The sequence below is a fragment of the Oculina patagonica genome, chromosome 13 (genome assembly GCF_052425735.1).
Source record: "Oculina patagonica isolate OP01 chromosome 13, crgOcupat, whole genome shotgun sequence".
NCBI classification, from domain to species: domain Eukaryota; kingdom Metazoa; phylum Cnidaria; class Anthozoa; order Scleractinia; family Oculinidae; genus Oculina; species Oculina patagonica.
The window spans coordinates 15,868,741-15,889,696 of record NC_135770.1 but is presented as its reverse complement, the minus strand read 5'-3'; the positions used below and the strand labels follow the sequence as shown (position 1 = coordinate 15,889,696).

The window sequence follows — 20,956 nt, the reverse complement described above, 5'->3', positions numbered from 1 at the left end:
ATAATTTATCCGCATGCGGCGCGTTGACTTTTCTCCGCATCACAAACTAACATGATTTTCGATTGGCTTTAAACGAAAAAAATCGAAACTGTAACTGTAATATAATGGAAAAATTAACCCTTCTTTGAGAAATCAGGGGTCCCTTTGAGAAAAACTTCTTTGAAACCCAAAGAGGCGTCAAAATTTCAATAAATAATAGAACAGCTCTGTCGCCATGAGATAATTCGGACTATAAATAACTAATAAAAAAAATTTTCTGTGACAGATAAGAAAGCAAGGTTATGACATTTTGGAGCTAACTTACTTTAGTCTGAGGAAAGGGAACTCTAGAAAACTCCGACAAACTCCGAAAGGTCAGTAGAAACTTTATATTATCTACATGAATTATCAGTTTTAAAAAATGTAAACTTATCATTAAGGAAATGGTCTATATTTAGCTTAAATTTAACTGAAATCAAAACTGTTAAGAGAGGATAACACATATTTTCTAAGTGTAAAACGAAAAACGTTCATAGACCTTTGTATACAAAACAATTTTGTCCAACATTTCTCGATGTCCTCCAATTAAAAATAAACAAATATTTCAAATTTAGTTCGACGGAACAATTCATCATGTTTTTTAAAAGATGTTAAAGTAAATTTAAATATTTTGACTGTAGTTCATTCTACAATTTTCTACTTTATTGTTTTTCTTAAAATCTGTGCTTAAGAAAACAGCTATTAAAGCATTATCATTATTTACTGTTTATTTTGGTAAGGTCTTTATTTGCGTACACTTTTGGGGAAAAATGACGAAAACTTTGCGAAAACCAATGAGAAAGTCATTAACTTTAATTTGATTTTTTTTCTTTTGTTTGCAGAAAAACAACAGCAACTTGTCGTACGGAATGGCTTCTATCCAAATCCATGGTATTTTGGCCTTAGTGTTGTCGCTTTTCGCTCTTGGTAAGGCAATATCGTTCACGTTTCCTCTACCTGTAATTGTCTTTTGAAAATATAGTCAGTGCAAAAGCAAAAGGAATGATTTACACCTGAAATATCGTGTAATTGTACCAGGTGATGAATTTGAAGAATTTAAACTTCATATCTTTTAATCTTGAGGGGAAATTCCATAAAGTTTCAGTTAATACGTGTCTACCCAATATTTGAAAATGGTAGCTTGCTCTGAGTTTCCTTTGGATTGACTTCATAATTATGGCATCATTTTCTTCACTGCTTTGTAGCAAAGACTATCGCCTGAAGAAGTCGTTATTAATGTCCTATTTCAGATTTTAATAATTATATGCTTATTTTCTTTACACCGCGTCATGTCTCAAGTAACTTTGATTTGTATTTCAGAACTGAAAATAAAAAATCATTAAATCAGCCTTTCAAATATGTCATTATTATTGGTTGAAACACTGAACGGGTATAGTAGCCTAACGTTAGGTTTCATATTGCTCTGTCGACGGGCAAACACTAGAAATGTCAGGTTTCCGCCTCAAGAAGCGCCATTTCCAGGCTACCGTGACAACTACAGCTAATCATCAATGAAACATTACTTAATGTACTGATAGTTTGTGATAATCTTGAAACAAATCCAATGTTATGATTACAGGCAACTGCGGGGAGTCAGTAACATGCAAGACCTCCGGTGCTCAAATCCACTACGTAAGCGGTAAAACGGCTTCATCGGATGATTATAGCTATACAACGTCTGTCCCACAGTTCCAGCTTCACATGTGTCATGAGCGATGCAAGGCTTACTGCGTCGAGGAAGGTCCAAGAGGTTTTGATCCTTGGCCAAATTGCAAAGCTTTCTCGTCCTATGTGGAAAAAGGAGGCACTTGCTACTGCTATGGATGGTCTTCAAAACCTAGCTGGTACAGTGATAGTGATTACAATTCAGGATGGTGTGAAAAATAAATCTCTTGCTTATACGTGGCTTTCCATACTTTAACAAATATAAAGCTAATGTCATCGAAAAATGATAATAAAGTCTTATAAAAACAACAAAACCGCAGTAGTAAGTTTATTTGATTATTGTCAGTTATGGCTATATCCAACGACCCTTGAGGTTTTTTTAAAAGGGATGCCATTACATAAACTCTGGCCATTTTGACAACTGTTTTGCATTTGTTTTGTTTTTTTTTTTTACATTGGCATCATCTCCGCTTTAATATGTAAGGGGGGGGGGGGGACAGGGGGGTCTGAACCTCCCGCCTCCCGTACCTTTTACTCCCGCCTCCCGTACCTTTTACTCCAGCTTCCCGTACCTTTTACTCCCGCCTCCCGGCCCTTTCCGTAGCTGTTCTCTCCTGTTTGTTTTATGTCTATTGCGAAATGTCATGAAATGTTACGAAACTTCACTCGTTTTCTCCCGGTTCCCGCCACCTTAAGAATCCCGCTTCCCGCCCTCTCTCCTCCCGCTTCCCGCCCCTTTTCTCCCGGGCTCCCGCCCCCCTGTCCCCCTCCACATGTAATGCTACACATAACTGGACCTTGGTAGAAAACAAAACTCGGAGACTCAAAGGACAGTGCAGAATGCAATGGAGTCGACAATTGCCGGAAAGTATGATGTTTTATGTTTGTGATTATTTGCTTTATTTTACTTTCAATTAGACGTTGAAACAGCACTTGTATTCCTTTCCGGGTGTTCCTTACGCTAATCTTTGCAACCGTAACACGACACGTTAGTTCGTTTGTAACAAGATATTTTTGTTTTCCTTGAAAATGCCGTAACATGATACTTTTGTTTGTTTGTTTTTGTGTTTTACGGCGACATCGATGGCATTTGTCTTACTTTCAATAAAAGCCTATTATTTCACTTTAATTTAATTAAGTTACGGTTTAAACTGCTCAAAAAACGTTTATAAAAAAACAAAAAACAAATCTCATCAAAAAACATCTCTTTCGAAAGGTTTTTTTTTTTTAAAACGCAGTACAACTAGCATATTTGTGTCATGGTTATCAAGAGTTTCGAGAGTTTTCCCGGTGCACGTTTTTGGATACCTAATTACGAAAGCGCCGTGAAAGTCTCCAAATCTAATTCAATTGATTTGCGTTTTTTACTTGGCGCCACGGAGTCAATCGTACCGCAAACACATACTACAAGCGATCTTCATGAGAGTTCCGGAAAATAACGTAGACTAATCTGCGCATGCGTTTGGTGCAAAGTACATTGCCCTAGAAAGAGGTGCTCAGGTGCTCCACACCCTCACCCCTTCCACAAGGAATAATTAATCAATTGATATAAATTAATTAGTGATTTTTGTAACTATGCAAGGACCACTCTGACAAACAGGAGCAAATTGTAACCGGATCTTGGTGTAGATCAGGATCAGCAGTAGACTTAATAAACAAACTTTAAATGCAGGACTGATCAAACAGCTAGGGATTGAAGTTATAAATTTATTTTGGCCCAATATTTCGGTTGAACAAAACTAACCTTCATCAGGGGCATACAATGCTAAGTGAGCATGGAAACAAACGGTAACAAAATTTAAATAAACTAAGATAAAAAACCGTTATGTGATAGGCTGATAATAAGAAAACAAAACAAATAACTGTAAAAGATAGAAATAGCATACAACTGACAAACATAATCAGGCCCGTAACCAGGATTTTGCATGGGAGGGTGCGTTTGAGCGCCTCCGGCGCGAAATTTTTAGCGTCACAGGCGTGATAAGGTAGGGGGGTCTGGGGGTATCCTCCCCCAGGAAATGTAAAGAAATAGGTTATCTGGGACAGCATTTCGTGCGTTTTGATGACAGTTGGTAAGGAGAAAGGCAGGTAAAAATGAAGGTAACAACCATAATAATTCTGGTTTAGAAAATAGCACAAAGTAAATACGTGCGCTGATTGGTTAAAAATTGTGTTTCTATAACTCGATGGAGACACAGACAGTTGTCGCAAACACGGCAATCAATATTCACGGCGCTGAAATAAGCAATGCAAAAATAACAACTAAGAATTGTGCCAAATTTTAATGTCACAGCTGACAAAAACCAGGTTAAGACTAAACAAATATTTATACACTTGAAAACAAGCGAGTAAGATGTTTACAGAGCCCGCTACATATTCAAAAATAGTCTGTGAAAGAAATTATCGAAGCGGCTGACCTTTCAAAGAAGTATATGAATTGGTGCAACTTCACTCCATTCTAGGCTTTGCAGCACTTCAGAACTATTCACAGCTCCTCAACAGGACAAGATATTCGTCCAGAATGCCGAGTCAAACTTCTTTTAACAGAAAAATAATGCACTTTCACCTCCAAGGTTCGAGTCGCTCGATCGGCGGCGTCGGTCGTCAAACCATTCGGTTAGGTCGATGAAGCGAAATAAAACCACAATTCTTGACTCCTTCCAGTGCTTGACTTCAGTTAAACCATCGGCTTAGTTATTTCTCATAATTACGTTAACTTTGGGGCCTGTTTTCTTTGTTTGTTTGGCCAAAAACGGTGAATTTTAGCCTTGAAGCGAATGTTGAACAGTTGATTTATTTCTGTTCATCGACTCCCTTACTATGATTGGTCGATTATGTTAATGACGTAAAACCGCGAGGTGTAGAGAATCTACGTTTTGATGTTAAATAAAGCGCTTAATATTACTTTGATGTGCGTTATTTTCTTTGTGCTGTTTTCTAAAAGAAATAGAAAACATGTTTTCCGTGTTTCTATCGAGTTATAGAAACACTCGTGAAAGTTTAGGAGAACTCGAAAAGGCTGTGGAAACACTCGTCTATCGACTCGTGTTCCCACAGCATTTCTCGTTCTCCCAAACTTCCACTCGTGTTTCTATAACTCGATAGAAACACGAAACATGTTTTCTATTTCTTAAACATTGTTAAATTCAATTTTTCGAAACACAACCTTGAAAACGTAACGGCATTACATAAAAGGAAAACGGGAAAAAAGATAAAATTGTTCATTTCAGTGTCAATTGGTAATTACATAAATCAGCCAGAGTCGGTTTGTTGATCTCTTAGCAGTAGCACTGTAGCAAGCTCCAACTTTCTTGGGTGCTTCCGAGCCCAACACGTACTCAGTCTCCTCTCTTTTTGGTACGCCTGGGAATATTTATGGCATTTCGAACGGTTCGACAATGAAGGTCAATGAAGGACATTAGGTAGAATGTACCGTTGAAGTTAACTAGAATCACACAATTTGTTCCAAAATATACCGCGCAAATCTACAAATGGTGGACCTTCTACCCAAAGGACCATATTGTATTAGAATAGTCTCTTAATTTATTTATTTTAATATATGTTTTCACAATAAGCGGACCTCCAAGGCTCGTGGTGGGGGGGGGGGGGGGGTGCGGACGCACACATCGCACCTCCCTCCCTACGGGCCTGGTAATAACATAATATAACATAATATATATCAAGTTTCATTAGTTGACTACAAAAGCTTACACCATAGCGGTTTACTGTGTTACTGTGTTAGCAGACAGCCCCAACAAACCATCACAATAATAGTGCATTCTGCACTAAAAAGAGTTAAGAGGCTAAAGTAACATCAACAACCATTCAATGGCTAACGGACAACTAAAACGCCTGTCAAGTAGAGTCGTAGTTCTGAAGGCCATAGTGTGTGTCATATTTTTGTGTCGAACCCAGAGGTAGCGGGTACTCAGGTATATCAGTAACTGGGTCGAGATTTGCGAATGAGGCCAAATTGTTAATCTTAAAAATCCTATTAGACTAAACTAGACCCCCAAAAATGGTGCCAAGTTACCTGTGTACTTTCGTTACCATCCAACTAACCTGAGATCATGTCTTCCCTCCCTACGTAGAAAGAAAAAGAACGCCTGATCGCAGGTTACCATCCAACATGTGAAGAAGCCGTGGAGCGTTCTGTACAGATAACGAAAGTTGTTTGACTAAACAAGTGTTAGATAATGAGGCGGGTAAATCTTCTTGTCATCATGACAGCAGCACGGCGCAACTGGATTTTTCAGCCTTTCTTCGGGCGACATATCGAAAGGTACTTTACAGTACAAAAGCCGAACCTCAAGCAATGGAAGAACAACAGGTACAACAGAAGCATCACTATGTTGAGGCACGGGCGGAGTTCCGAGAATTCAAATTTGATGAAGTAGTTGCTAACTTGCGACGTAAAAAGGTTTCATTTCCGTCCGCCATGCGACACTCCCCTTGTCGGTCTTTTTGATCAGTTGTCATAGTAAGGGTTTCACTTTCGTTATTGCTCGTTAGCAATCACAGCTTAAGTATGTAAGTGGTTCTTTCTCCCACCCAACCAGGTATAAAACTGAGACAGCTGGAAGAACAAATACACAATTATAATATTCTACTTAGTTAGCGGTAAAAACTCTTGGTGCCACAACGAGGTGTTGAATTATTCTATGGATACTGTAACATATCAACCTCGAGGTATCTTTTACACTGTACAGGAAGAAATATTGGCTTTTGGAAGAAGCGTTTTTGTGCTATGATTTTGTAGTTGTAGGTAACATTTTAAATCTCTATCCTGTGCAAGTGAAAAAAGGACTCTCAATTCTATCCGATTAAATGTTCCTCTGAACCGTTTTTATTTTTTTATTTCACATTTTAAGCGATAAAAAAATATATATTAACTCGATAAACAGCAAAGAACTTGCCTGATTGTCTGCTTTACTGCTTGTTTTACTTCCTTAATCTTCCAGCAGTAAAGAAACGGGTTTAACGACGAGTTAAAATATAATAAAGTCACTGTAAACTGCCAACCGAGAAAACTGGATGGAGATAACCTTCTGTCACTAAACAAAGCCGCCATAATACAGTACGGTAGATAACAAGCTACTAATGTCAACTGCACCCATAGTGTACTGGAAACTGCCTTTCTGTATCGCGCTATGTTCAGTGGAATTGTTTGGCTTTGTTGTTCTTGTTGAACATGGTCTTGTGCTTGCGTTTGATGACGACGGAGTGTTAGGAAAATCTTTGTGTAGCAGATGATTGAGGTTAACAGACATGATAATGTAACTACATTGCCATACCAATATGTAATCAGGTGATTTATAAGATACAATGTCGCAGCGACTATGGACATGACCCAAAAGGTAACTATAATCATATATGTTCTCTTCAAAGTCACAACGTGCCTGTATCTCAACCCCAGCACTAGGGCAAGAAGTCTGTCCACGCTTATTGCTGTAATTGTAAACAACGATACCGAAGACAAGGTATAGCCTGTAATATAGTACGAGGCAAATATATAGCGACAAAGATACCAATCTTCGTTAACCATAGAAATCCAACGAATAACACCGAGAGGCTCTGCAATAAGACCAATACAGATATCCGTTGCTGCCAGACAACGAAGTAACAGTTTGGACGGCGGATGAAGGGAAGACTCCTTGCGAAGAGCAACTAAAATAAGAGTGTTTCCAAGAAATGCAGTTATCGATAGGAAAATGTTGAAAGCTGACAGATACATCAGGTGTATGTAGACTCCTTCTGTCAAACCGGACGAGCATTGCAGTTGTTCAAATGCTTCAGTTTGGTTTACTTCTCCAGTAAAATTTGTTACGGCCATTGTTCTCCAATGTGGTGTGCCGAAATTGAAAAATGGAAAACAGAGTTCTATTTCATTTTCCACGCGCCATCACTCTCCAAATCAAACAAAGCGAGTGTTAGTTTTCGGACGACTCTACAATGACAATCGTTTCTCAAAGAAAACAGAAAACTGACCTGAATTTCATTTTCTAGGCGTGTTCAATATGATAAACAACTTTAAGTTAACTGCTGATTTATTCTGAAGGAAGTTTGCTTACGGTTGCTTTTTTAATTGGAAAGTTATTTATTGGATGGAATTAGGAGGTAAATGAATTTTGCGGGTGTGTGATCATACAGATCACAAATATTCTTGTTGTTAGTCCGTCACATTCGTGTGAAGGCATAGGCGTACGGGCACCTTCGGACCTGGGGGGGCGGAAACCTTATTGCCCGAAAAATTTGACATGCGTTAAAAGCCGAATAAATAAGCATAAAAATGGACAATAAAACGTGAATTGAAATAGTTGTGTACAAACCTTGCCTGCTTGCTTAAAGAAAACGATAGCTCTTTAATTAATTTCTTGGCGTTGCCCCGCCCAAAGATGTCAATATGCAATTTACTGAATCCTTTTCTTCGGAAATATTTCATTTATTCACTCTAGTAAGCAAATGTTAAAGTATTTTGGGGGAGCCAGTTTACATTGTTTTTCCCCCACTTGAAAGTTATAGAAAAGCGTATGAAACATTCAGGGATAAATGGGTTACAACATTTCGTTGAAAATGTGAGCTAGCTCTTAGAACGTTACCTAACATTTAAGTCAATTCATTGCATTTGTGACAGCTTTGTTTCAAAGTCTTACACTGGATCGATCCACCACGCGCAAACTTCTGGTCGCTCTCGCCGATTTCCCACTCACTTCAAAATGATTGCAACTGAATCCAATTGAGGGGTCACGCAGAATTTGCAAGAAAAATCGAACATGACTTTATCAATTTGCCAGATGAAACGAAAAAATGAGAAATTTAGACTTTTGAACCACAAAGTTCGGTATATTTCCAATACTTTTTCTGTTGAGGCAATGCGTTTTGAACGTAATGTCGAGATTTGTCGGCTTTTTTATTATTTTTCTCTGGGCTTGTTGCCCGAATTCTAAGCATTTTGCCCGAAAATTTTCAGAACTGGGGGGGCTGCAGCCCCCCTCGCCCCCCCCGCCTCGTACGCCTATGTGTGAAGGTTATTAGTTTAGGAGTCCTTAAAGTCCTCGACATCTTCGCTATATGAAGGCTGTCATGACAAGTATAATTACATGTTTTAGTCGTGTTAGCGATCTTTAAAAAAGAGCTATTCAAGGAAGAAATGTTAAAAAAGCTGCAACACAGTCATATAATACTCTCAAGTTAGCGTTTCACCCACACTGAGGCCTGCCCCAATTATACTATTATTTTACAAGAGGATATGTCAAATAGCATTGGAAATGAGGAATACTTCCTGTCATTCACGACCGAGAACAGCATTAGGTCACCCACTATAGTATTCTCACTCATTAATTATGCCCCTCATTGTCCGGCGTGGATAAGATATGGGAAAAGATCGTAGCCGAGGCAATGAGCGACTGGGTAAGAAAGCACTATATAGCTGTGTATTACGTCGCCGAAGGGGAGGTGGGAGAGTCGAAAATTCGCCCGGACTTCCCGGCTTGCTTATCTCTTTCAAAATGCCCCGAATCTAAGCAAAGGGATCTTAAGATACGCACGTGCATGGTGATTAAACATCACATAACGCAACTGTCTATAAACAACAAACAGAATAGGGTTATGTAATCCACGTACCTCTGAATTCCACGTCATAATTTTGAATGAGAATAGTGTATCGGGGGTATTGGCAACAGTTATGTGACGGCCTTTTTAAAAAAAAAAAAAAAAAAAAAAAACCAATATCTCCTAACTGTTGGTGTGTTAAGTGTTTAGTCATGGTATATCGGTCTGGAATTTTTTAGCTTGCATGCCAAGAAAAATTCAGTAGCTGCCGTGTGATGGACGTTTGTTTAAGAGGTTATGGTGTTAGATTGTTAATGATCTTAGGTTAAATGTGTTAACGAGTTTGGTTACGTTAGGTTTGTTACGTAACATATCCCAGTACGGAACTTTTAAGTTCCGTACTGGGATATGTCTATTTAAAAATAGACAAGTATCACGCATGTATGTTTTATTGATTTGTAAATCTCTGTAGATTTAGTGTGTAATAGCTTGCCGGTCGGCCGATTGCTATTTGATCCACGTTTAGACACGACGTGGGATATATGGGAGTGATTTTTATTATTATTTCTCCTCTAGCTAGAAGTTTTAAAAATGAAAATTCAAAAAATATTATGTCATCTTAAACATACGTGCAATGGTGTAGGGAAGTAACGCCACTAGCTGGGCCGGGCTTCTCTCATGCTTGTATATGGTAGCTCGCTTAGACCGAGCTTTCGCATACCGGTTGGGGTTTAAGGGTTTTTCTGAGTTTTTGGGAGAATGCGTATTTTGTGGATATTCTTTCCTATAAATGCGGAGATCTTTTGGCGTTTGTTCTGAAGCAGCATGGTGCGTGAGCAGCCGATTGCCACAGTCTCTTCCCATATCTTATCCACGCCGGACAATAAGCGGCATAATAAATGAGTGAGAATGGTATACAATTAAGGTGGCTCCGTAGTTATTCCAGACGCACTCGTCGATGACAAACTTTGCGTTATAACTTTTTCGGCTTTGACGCGATGGCTATGAAACTTTAGGAAAACTTTCTACTATCATTCAGTAATGATATGATTTAATTTGATTTCACTGGTTAAAAATATTTTCAATGTTACTGGCGTTTAACTGGACCCCACTTTTTGGACAAAATCGCGTCAAGTAAAAAGTTTTGCTGATATATTTTTGTTAAATGTCTGGAATCAGCTTATATTCACCTAATACACACCATAGCCAAGTTTCAGGAAAATCGTTGGAGCAGACGTCCGGAAATACTAAGGTCATGTAAACTCAACTCTTACATTCTCTTGAAAGTTTCGATACTTGACGCTCGTCGACGAAACAAACTACGACCCCAAATGTTCGTCAGAAGCCTCTCCAATGCTTGCTAAATCGGAGTACCTAGCCGATTGTTAATCGTGCGAACCGATGAAAAGTATTCGCTAGTTCTGTAACGTTATAAAATGCATGAAAACGTTCTCCAACCTCCAAAGTTGCGTTTTGCAGCATTTTGCGAAAATTATACCGCGGTTTTGCGTCAAACTCCTGCCACATAAATTTCAAGGTACTGCAAAATGTTTGCATCGATTTTTGTTGCTGTGCTGTGCAGTGAACTGGAGAATTCTTCTTGGGATTGTAAGCTACTCCTAGACTAAAATCGACACACGGCGTGTAACAAATTGTGCTCAACACAGGAGCGGACATTTGAGCAACTTAAAGGCCTTGCAAATTTAGGAAACATGATTCCAGAAACACTCACATGTTTCAAAATGTTTCCTAGTTTTGCCACACGGGAAGCATGGTTTCCAGTGTCAATTTTCGTTTCCAAGAAGCAAAATTTGCTTCTGCTACACGGCAGAAACATTCCGTGTTTCCACGCGGCATGGAAACATGGCAAATCGAGGAAACAATTATGGAAGCATGTTTCGGTGTCTGTCAAAATGTGCTTGACACAGGAGCAAACATAGCTAAAGCCGACACACGTCATCTTCCAATTTCTGCTCGACACACGAGCGAACGTTTTAGCTACAGCCGACACACGGCGTCTGCAAATTTCTGCTCTATACACGAGCAAACGTTTTAGCTACTACAGCCCCCACACGGCGTCTGCCAATCTTTGCTTGACACAAGAGCGAACGTAAGCTACTACAGCCGTAACACGGCGTTTGGTAATAAATTGGTATAAACAGAAATAGTTTGTGGAACAAATGTGTATAACAAATCCTACGGGTCCTGTCGCTTTTGGTATTCAAAACTAATAAAAGAAACTGAGCTGAACACTTTTTATTGGGCAAATTTGTATACCAGTACATAGATTGAGCTCCTGGTATTTACTCACCTTTAAGAGAGAAGGCACATCTTTGCGAATTGTCTTGCTAGACATTTTAAACATTCAGTAGGAATCTCGTTTTTCTTTTCACTAGACCACTATGATCGCTGAGGCATTATTTTTAAAAATACTCTAGTAATCTTGGTGGCCCTCTATAAAGCCAGTCCATATATTTTTGCTTGTGACAGAGACTGGACAGTTTCAGTATGAAAAGCATGCAAACAAAGCCCTCTATGTTTGATGTTCTCCCGATTCATTTTCTAACTGGAGAAGCTTCTAACGTGACGACTTAGAACTTCATAGGACTTGGATCCATAAAATGTTATTTTGAATCGACAGTAATATAAGACGTTATTTATTGGTTGGCATAAAGACATTTACAAATTTCATTGCTTGGGTAAGCGACCGTAAAAATTTACAGTATTTGGTTTTTGAATCAAAAATCAAATACTGTAAATTATTCTCCATTTAAATATGTAAGTATTTTGTAAAATTATTTCATGATGTACACGTGTTATCTTCCCGTCATGCTTGGCTACTTTAAGTACATTGCATGTAGGTCACGGGACCGACAATCTTAAAAAATTAATTCAAGTTCTTGCCTTGAACTAGAAAGTTCAGAAATGTTTACCCATTAGTTTCAAAACAACAAAACTGAGATATCTAAGAGAATGACTTCCATGAGCTAAAATGTGAATAAGAGAATCTAATTAAATATTATCCTTAGTTGCAGTGAATTTCAATTGAACACAAATTTCAGTTGAACACAAACTATGTACAAGAAACTTTCAAGCAAAGCGCATCTAAAGCTTTCAATGGTCTCCCGAGAATAATACGAGAATCCAGCGAAGCGCACGAGTTTAACCACCTCTCAAAAGCCCACTTTAAGAGAAAAGCCGCAGACAATTTATTATAATTTCTTTTATCTTATCATTTTTCATATTATCTTAACACATTGTATTTTTCACTATAGCTCAACTTTTAGATTTTTTAACATTTTTAGCAAAATTATTGTGCATTATATCATAACTTTTTATCATAGTTTTATTTTATATCTTAGTCTCATATCTTAGTTTTAATTTGCATAGAAGAGCCAATATTGTTTTTGGAATGCAAATAAACCATTATTATTATTATTATTATTATTATTATTATTATTATTATTATTATTATTATTATTATTATTATTATTATTATTATTATTAGTTGCACTTCTCATTCCCATCTAAAGGACATCTTTGCGCGAGAATTTATGTTACATAACCGGAGTATTCACTACACTGCATATGTTTGAGGGAAACTGACGTAAACAATCAAATTCCATGAAATTTCCTTCCAAGCTATTTTCATCTTTTAGCTTTTCTTTTAAAAAGATCAAAGGAAAAATTATTTATTCGAGAATCAACTAGACGAAGAGCAAAGTACTTGTTTCATTGTCTCCTTTACAGCTTGTCTCACTTCTCCAATCTTCCAGCAGTAAAGAAACGGGTTTAACGATGAATTTAGGTATGCTAGAGTCACGGCAAACTCCAACGCAAAAAGATTGGATGAGGATAATACACCTCTGGTCACAAGAGCTGCCATGATACCATAAGGTAAATAACAAACAACTAATGTCAACTGCAACCACAGTGCACTGGACACTGCCTTTCTGTATCGCGCTATGTTCAGTGAAATTGTTTCGCTCGGCGCTTGCAGTTCAACATGAACTTGTACTTGAGTTTGATGACGACGAAGTGTTAGGAAAATCTTTGTGTAACAGATTATTGAAGTTAATAGACACAATAATATAATTATATTGCCAAACCAATACGTAATAAGGTGATTGCTAAGGTGGGATGTCGCAGCGACAGTGGACACAACCCAAAAGGTTACTACAATCATATATGTTCTCTTCAAAGTCACAACTTGTCTGTATCTCAGCCCCAACGCTAGGGCAAGAAGTCTGTCCACACTTATAGCAGTAAGTGTCAACAAAGATACTGAAGACAAGATATAGCCTGTGATGAAGTATGAGGCAAATGAATATCGACAAAGATTCCAGTCTTCGTTAATCATAGATATCCAACGAATAACACCGAGAGGCTCTGAAATAAGACTAACGCAGAGGTCAGTTGTTGCCAGACAACGGAGCAAGAGTTTGGACGGCGGATGAAGGGAAGACTCCTTGCGAAGTGCAACAAGGATCAGAGTATTTCCAAGAAATGCAGTAAGTGACAGGAGGATGTTGATTGCTGATAGATATATCAAGTGTACGTGCATTCCCTCTGTTAAAAAGGTCGAGCATCTCAGTTCCTTGAATGTCTCAGTCTGGTTTCCTCTTTCAGTATAGTTTGTTATCTCCATTACTCTAATGTGATGGGTGATTTGTAGTTTAACCGTTATTTTGATATTACGTCGTGTACTCAAGGACCAAGTGTTCACCGACGAAATCGATTAACGAAAAACGGAGTTTGATTTTCTTTTCTGCATATCTTCACTTGCGAAAACAAAAAAATGAGTTTCGACTTCCGTTTTAAAACTCGGTTTGAACTATGATGGTGCAAAATGACACTTCGTTTTCGAAGAAGTTTTAAATTGTTTTTCTGTGAGTGTTCACAGCTGTTAACGTTGTTGACCAATCAATTCTTCGATTAGTCGAAATGGAAACTTCTACAATCAATAGATTGTCAAACGAAAGGCAGTGACTGCAGTAGTATGATAAGAGGTAAATTGAAATGAAATTAAAAATTAAATTTCTCCAATATATTTAAAAGCAGGACTGTGGACTCTTCCCAAGGAACACAGGCTTCTGGCCACAATATGCTGTCTACTAAACTGAGTATGCTGTATTTTGCCTTGCGGAGCTCGTTTCCTCAATTATCTTTATTTGGTTAACGTCGATGTGTTGTTTCTGCGTTAAAACAAAAATAAACAATTTTAATTACCAAAACAAAAGACAACCAAAAATTTAAACAATTTTGGCCGGCTTTTGTTTGTTTTCAGTTTTTTCAGTTGACAAGATAAGAGGTCATCAGGAAGGTAGTCATCGTGTACATGCAATTTGATTTTGGTTATGCCTGGAGCAATGATGTCAATGATCTTCGCGGCGATTTAGCTTTTGTTTTCATATAATTAAATTGACCTATTTTCAACGTGAAACTTGAAATGGCCAGCAGTTCATATACAGTATGGGGCCCAGTTCTCGGCCGGGTCCAGTTCTCGGCCACTTTGTGTTCAACGCGTTTTTCACGTCACATTTGAATTAAAAGAAAAAGTTATTTCCTTCAAACGATAGACTGATTCTTGTGCTCTTAGTATCTTGAGTTTGATCTTTCAACTCGCTATAGAAAGCTCACACGTCGAGTTTATGCGAAGGTAGGTGAATTTGTTTTTTCGAAAACTTGTTTGTTTACGGCTCCTTAAATTTCATGGATGTAGTTAAATTCGTATTTTGTCCGTGAGCTCCTACCAAGCGAGCTAATTTTTGGCATGTAAAACTTAGAATAATTCAGCTTTCTGCTTAAGTTAACTTTTCGTTGAACCGTTGTATATTTTGGTCTTAATTTACTTCGAAATTTTTTCGTGCGACTTTTGCGTATTTGCCAGTTCTCGGCCACCCTGCTCCCTATCACAGTTTAGTGCTTTTGTTTTTAATATAATTTCATCTGCTGCAGCAATAATGAAATAAAGAAATGTTTTAAAAATAAAGTTCAATTAAATATCTACGTTTTGAGCTGACTTTTGTCTTTTCTATAATTTCTACAACACCTAACTCTTTCAAGACCTTTTCACTGCAAAATAAACCATCTAAATGCATTGGTCACACAACGTAGTTCTGCGGGTTTGCCAGACCCTGCACAAAGGCATGCAACTAGGCGCGTTAAAAACCTTCTTTTTCAAAGTAAAACAAAGTCTCTTAAAATAATTTGGGATCGACATAACATAAATAAGTTTACAGAGTGATTTTATGACTGTGGAAATTAATTGAGCCTTTTTATACAGAAAATTACGCACAAGCTTATTGGTGGCCGAAAACTGGGTCCGGGTTGCCGAGAACTGGGCTCACAAACGGAACCTTTATTTTTATTATTGTTCGGCCAAAGTAATTATTGACCGGTCGATAGCTTTACAACAAAAAGCTGAATAATGTAGTTAGCTCTGGGCGAAATTTCAAGTTCCTGCGGTTCTTCTGAGGTAAGAAATACAAGTTTACGTCAAAAGTGGCCGAGAACTGGGCCCCATACTGTAGAGCAACTGTTGGTGAGAATCGTGCATTTTACTTTTATATCTTTGCCGTGTTGTGGTTTTTGTTGTTTATTTAAAAGAATCTGACCAAAAAATATGATATAACCGAGAAAATCGAAGTTCTGTTTTGAAGGAAGTTGCGAAACTCGCCCTGACTCAGGTTTTTAATGCCCTAAATGACCCTAAATCCCTCTTCCAACGAAATAAACAACCAAAAAAGAGAACCAAGGTTGACTGACATCAAGCTTCCACGGCTGCTGTAGGATAATTCTCCAGTTATGTTTAATTCTCACCATTACAAATACAGCAAACTAAACCAAAGGAAATGAAAAATTTCATCTCATTTCCCGTAATTCAGTTCTGATATTTGTCAAGTTTTACTTGTTCAACAGTCCCTTATTTCCAATTTGAGGAAACAAGAAAACTGCAGTACATTTCTGGGTTGTGTTTTGTTTCTGAGAAGCTGAAGCTGTGTGTGGGTCCGGCCCGTGGACTGTTTAATTCTGATAACAAACGAACTTGTTTCATGTTGGGTAGAAAAAGTTGATTGAAGCGACTGAATCAGATTGGGAAGAGTTTCAGAAAGTTCTTTAGTGCAACTTAAAAGTAACTGAAAAACAAATCAGTGAAACTATTTTTTCTCACTCAGTGCTATTAAGCGAAATACAAGATTATGAGAGAAAGGAAAAATTATGCAATTAAGGAAGAACTTAACGCAGATGTCATTGCATATGTCATTGAAATGAAAATTCCATCGAAAATGAATTTCCCTCTTAGGCAGAGTTTAACTAAAACTGGAAAGTTCATTAAAATATAAAAACAAAACTGAGTAAAACAACAAATCAACCGATACCGAACCAATTCTTTATTATCATGATTATACATTCGGCTTTACGTTTTTAAAACAATTTCCGGTTGGTCAAATTATCGGTAAAAAATAATTTCTGTCTCATTCAGAAGCTGCCTGTGGCGCTCAGGACGCCGAATTCTTCGACTGTAGTTGCGGTCAAGCCTTCGAGAGAAAAACGCTTCGAGTGAAAAACGAAAGGAAGAAACATACTGTTATACAGTCTAAAACCTGATCGTCTCTGTTTCCAGCGAAGCATCAAGTTTCAAAATCCATACGAAGAGGAAGACTAAAAGGATTTCTCGCTCCTGACGTTTAAAAATAAACAATACCCCTAAAAGCACCATTTAGCTTTCCTTTTTAATAAGTCCCTCTCTTGAAGTTCTATTTCTTCTTAATAAGGCCCCTCAGTCCAGTTCTCACTACAATAATTTGGATTAAAAGGTAAACAAAAACCTGAGGAAATAAGAAATATTCAAAACGAAAACTTGGATATAAAAATAAAAGTAACGTTGGCTTCAGTTTTGTTTCTCATTTGATGTTTTTTTCTTCGGTAATCGAAAAGGATATTTGCTGTATTTCGACATTTTATTGGATGGTTTTAAAGGCTGCTAGAAAGTCAAACTCTTGTTTATCTTGTTTATCTTGTTGTTGAAAAATTAAATAGATGTATGAGAAAATATTCTTAAACAATTATCTTACCTTCTTTTGGGGAAAACTTGTTTTTCCTTTTTCGTAGCGTTATTAATGACTGCTACCCAATCCGGAAAAAATGGATTCAAGAGAAATTCAAAAAAAGCAGACGAAAGTTTACACCTGTATGGTTGAGGAGGACTGGAACAAGCCGTTCTTTCTGATGTTGCGATCACGCGGTTAATATAGCGAACTCGAAATGCTCAAATATTTCGCCAGTACAGCTCTTGCACTTTTGACACGGAAAGCTAGAACTACAGCAGGTTCTACTTCGAAGATTGTTAATGGAATATTAAGTGATGGTGCAATATTTATTTAGCATTGTCGAATCAGTTGTCGAATGTCAAGTTAATCAATTAGTGTTTATATGTTGAAGTTTTCTTCACTAAGAAATTAAACTTTTTTTTCCCTAAGTTGAGAAAGCTTAGTTGACCAACTTCATTTCTCCATTTGGTTTACTATACAAGAGAGGGTCGCGTTTGTCCCGGCTACAGATTTAAGACGGCAAAAGAGGGACTGTTGGGAGTCTAATTAAAAACTTAATACATGTATTCATCTGTGCGTTTAGAATAAACAGTAGGACAAGTTGACAACAAATTCAACAAAAAAGTTTGCTTAAGTTATGATAGAAAGCCCCAAATAACCTGGCCACCCGTAACTCAATTATTCATTTGCATGGCATCTGTGAATTTTATAGTTTTGTTCAAGCAGAGAAAACGAAAAACAACGGACTTTGTGATAAGTGATCCCTCACGTGCAATTTGAAGGTTTATTAGTGCCGCTATTCACTCTCGACTTCTGATTACAAAGGAATTATTTTTCTCAGGCGTAAAACGTTGTTTTGCGACTGTCTTTGATGAAGAAAACTTTCAATCCTTTCAAGTGATATCTGTATACTAAGGAAATAAAAGCCCCCGCGCAGTTGATTGGCATCAAAATAAATCGGTTGAAATATGAAATATTCATATTACCAGAATGTTATGCTCAAGCCGGAAATGTCCACCTACGCCGGACTCCACAAAAGAAATGGTTTGGTGTATAGAATTCACAGCCATGGCATCGCGTGGCTTTTCGTCGTATTGTCAGTAATAAAAGGCACTTCGCTAATGTCAGTCAATAACCTCTAAGAACTTTCGTCTCGCACCCAAATCAAACATCGAAAGAAAATAGCGAGATAATTAACTAAAGCTGAGATCACTAGGTTATGGCTAGAATAGAATACGATAAGCAACTTGGAGATATTGAAAAATGTTTCCTGTTAATGCTTTGCAGTGACAAATCTAAGATATTCTCTTAATTTCAAAAAAAAAGAATCCAGATTTTGTTAGTCAACATGTTACAGACAAAGGAAAAATCAGACTTGAAATCAGACTTGAAAATTAAAAGCAGATAGCGCGTTGACATGAGAAAAACAATGAATAAATATCTTTGAAATTCGAAAGGTTTTAGTGCAGTCAACACTAGTTGATAGAGTGTATTCACATGACGTCATGGCGGCCATATATAAGCAAGCCTAAAAGCGGAGCTCCTCATTTATTTAAAGTGTCTATATAGCCTACAGGTTTTTTGTGGTTTTCGTATCTCTATAATGCATAAACAAGTATTCTAAAAGAAATTATTAGATTCCGCCACTTTTTCGCTGCAAAATCGAGCTTTAAAGTTCCCGCTTTGGCCACGCCCAAAGAAGTTGACCTCATAATCGAGGATTGGTGATGAATGACGTCATGTCAGGAACCGCTCGAAGCGTTTGCATTTGTTTATTTGCTTGACTTAAAGTTTGTTTTTCTCAAGAATTCTTTGAGTTTGGATGGAATACTCGCACGAGAGCGATTTTTTATCTGAAGAATACGAGACTAGCAGTTCATCTGATTCGAGCGAAGAGATCGAGTTCAGAGAACTCGAATCGTTTGCTTGCACTGCAGTAGAAGATAAGAGTAACAAAGAAGAAGGCGCTTACTGTCAAGAACCTCTAGCGGACGACGCATGGATAGAAGAATATAATCGAGAAAGGCAAATTATTGAAGAGAGGGACGAAAATTACAAAACCGGCTAAACAGAGTTGTGGAATTAGACACATACCGGTATATAGATACTTTTTCCAAACACTCACTCCGCGCGTTAAATTTGCATTTTGTACGCAAATACTCCAGAAAGCTTGGAATGGAAACTTAACGTAAGTTCACAATATCGTGTTTTATGTCACAAAAGTCACAAAACTATTCTTGTGGCAAAATTGCGATCAAAATGGACCTAAATAGGCCTTATCACGGTTTTCGACGCCATCTTACATTAACGAGTAGGCAAAGCGGGTAGAAATTACAGTGTTTGTATGGGAATCCGACAGCAAATATATTTTACAAAAATTGAATTCTGGACAACTTATGAATTGTAAAGTTAAGATACTAGGCAAAAGTTTGTATTTGCCGAGTTTGAAGGATGTAGCTGGGCTAGAAAGCGTTCAGTTACGTTTTTAATTTCCCTGCATTATAATTCACATTTTTGTTATCGTGAAAAGTATTCCTCATCAGTTCAGTTTTTAGTTGGAAGAGTTGCTCTAAAGGCCTGAAATTATATTCTAACGAAAGATCCACAATACTAAAGAAAATAAAGTACCATTTTTTTACTCAGAGTGAACACGCACTGATTAGGAAGGAACAATTGTGTTCTGAAAGGAAATACAAAGTCGTCGCTTTACCTCTAGCTAATGTTACTACAAAGACTACAAAGAATATAATTTGGTAATTGGGATAATATGACCAATTTTCATAAACTGTCTTGCTGCTCTTCAGTCTATTTTGGACCATAGCTGCAGGCCTTTTGCATAAATTGCGTAGATATGAACTCTGGCCGCTTGATACAGTTGACTGACCGGCTATTGGAAACTGACTGAAGAAAAAAAGCTGACAGCACATGCCACACTGTGAATCATGGTGATTTATTAGAGCTGAATGAATAGGTTTGCCTTCATGAAATGGAGAACACTGAACATTTTGCTTCCGGTACTGTCCGCCTGATTGACGTGGACTCTTTATGACTTCATTATGTCTACACGAACATTTTAAGGTCGATGAACAAAGAGTGTTTAACAACAAACGTCGGCTTGAGTTAACTTTTTGAATAATTAATTCCGATCAGAGCAAACTTGAACTCATAGTACTAGTCAATCGTCCATTTTTCTCAATTTTGTAAAATACGACGGACTTTGAATCGACCGCAAACCAGTCCTTTGATTCGTCCGAACTGAAGGGGTAAGTGGCAACTAAACAAACTGCCTTTTATATTACAGATATAAAGTATACAACTGAAGATTCTCGAATTCTCAGTAACTAATTGTATGCTCTGCAGTAAACAGAACGAAAATATATCTTTTTTTTTTTCTAAAAGCAAACCACGGAGGTCGGAGACTTAGAGTAGCCTCTTTGCTTGCCCTATGTTAGCTTATGTTTGTCTGTAGTCCGCCGTTTGAAGCCATGCCGGGACTAATATATTCGAGTGGCGAAGCACTGATGTTATGCGTCCTTGCATATTTCTTAATTAGCCTTCATCTTCAGTCAAAACAACACTAAGGGTCGAAAAATGATCACGCGGACCAGTAAAGCCTCAAGAAGAAGAAACGCAGAAGAACTAAGCCTCAAGTGCCCAGGGTAAATAAT

The 20,956-nt window shown here is 37.6% G+C and overlaps 3 protein-coding genes across 3 annotated transcripts; 1 reads left to right on the top strand and 2 right to left on the bottom strand.

The window, feature by feature from the left end:
- The first annotated feature begins 755 nt into the window (after positions 1-755).
- Positions 756-1,990, top strand: LOC144635122 (uncharacterized). Its single transcript, XM_078494188.1, has 2 exons — positions 756-945; positions 1,598-1,990. The coding sequence occupies exons 1-2, from the start codon at positions 888-890 to the stop codon at positions 1,903-1,905; spliced, it is 366 nt and encodes a 121-aa protein (XP_078350314.1). The 5' UTR covers positions 756-887; the 3' UTR covers positions 1,906-1,990.
- Positions 1,991-6,260: 4,270 nt separating this feature from the next.
- LOC144635545 (melanocyte-stimulating hormone receptor-like) lies at positions 6,261-7,543 on the bottom strand. Its single transcript, XM_078494639.1, has one exon. The coding sequence runs from the start codon at positions 7,514-7,516 to the stop codon at positions 6,572-6,574; it is 945 nt and encodes a 314-aa protein (XP_078350765.1). The 5' UTR covers positions 7,517-7,543; the 3' UTR covers positions 6,261-6,571.
- Positions 7,544-12,840: 5,297 nt separating this feature from the next.
- LOC144635569 (melanocyte-stimulating hormone receptor-like) lies at positions 12,841-13,882 on the bottom strand. Its single transcript, XM_078494662.1, has one exon. The coding sequence runs from the start codon at positions 13,880-13,882 to the stop codon at positions 12,938-12,940; it is 945 nt and encodes a 314-aa protein (XP_078350788.1). The 3' UTR covers positions 12,841-12,937.
- Positions 13,883-20,956: the final 7,074 nt, after the last annotated feature.

Bases quoted from the DNA above. Each gene is read 5' to 3' on its own strand.
- LOC144635545 (XM_078494639.1), bottom strand. From the start codon at position 7,516: ATGGCCGTAACAAATTTTACTGGAGAAGTAAACCAAACTGAAGCATTT.
- LOC144635569 (XM_078494662.1), bottom strand. From the start codon at position 13,882: ATGGAGATAACAAACTATACTGAAAGAGGAAACCAGACTGAGACATTC.
- LOC144635122 (XM_078494188.1), top strand. From the start codon at position 888: ATGGCTTCTATCCAAATCCATGGTATTTTGGCCTTAGTGTTGTCGCTT. The intron at 946-1,597 runs GTAAGGCAATAT...TTATGATTACAG, and splicing joins GTTGTCGCTTTTCGCTCTTG to GCAACTGCGGGGAGTCAGTA.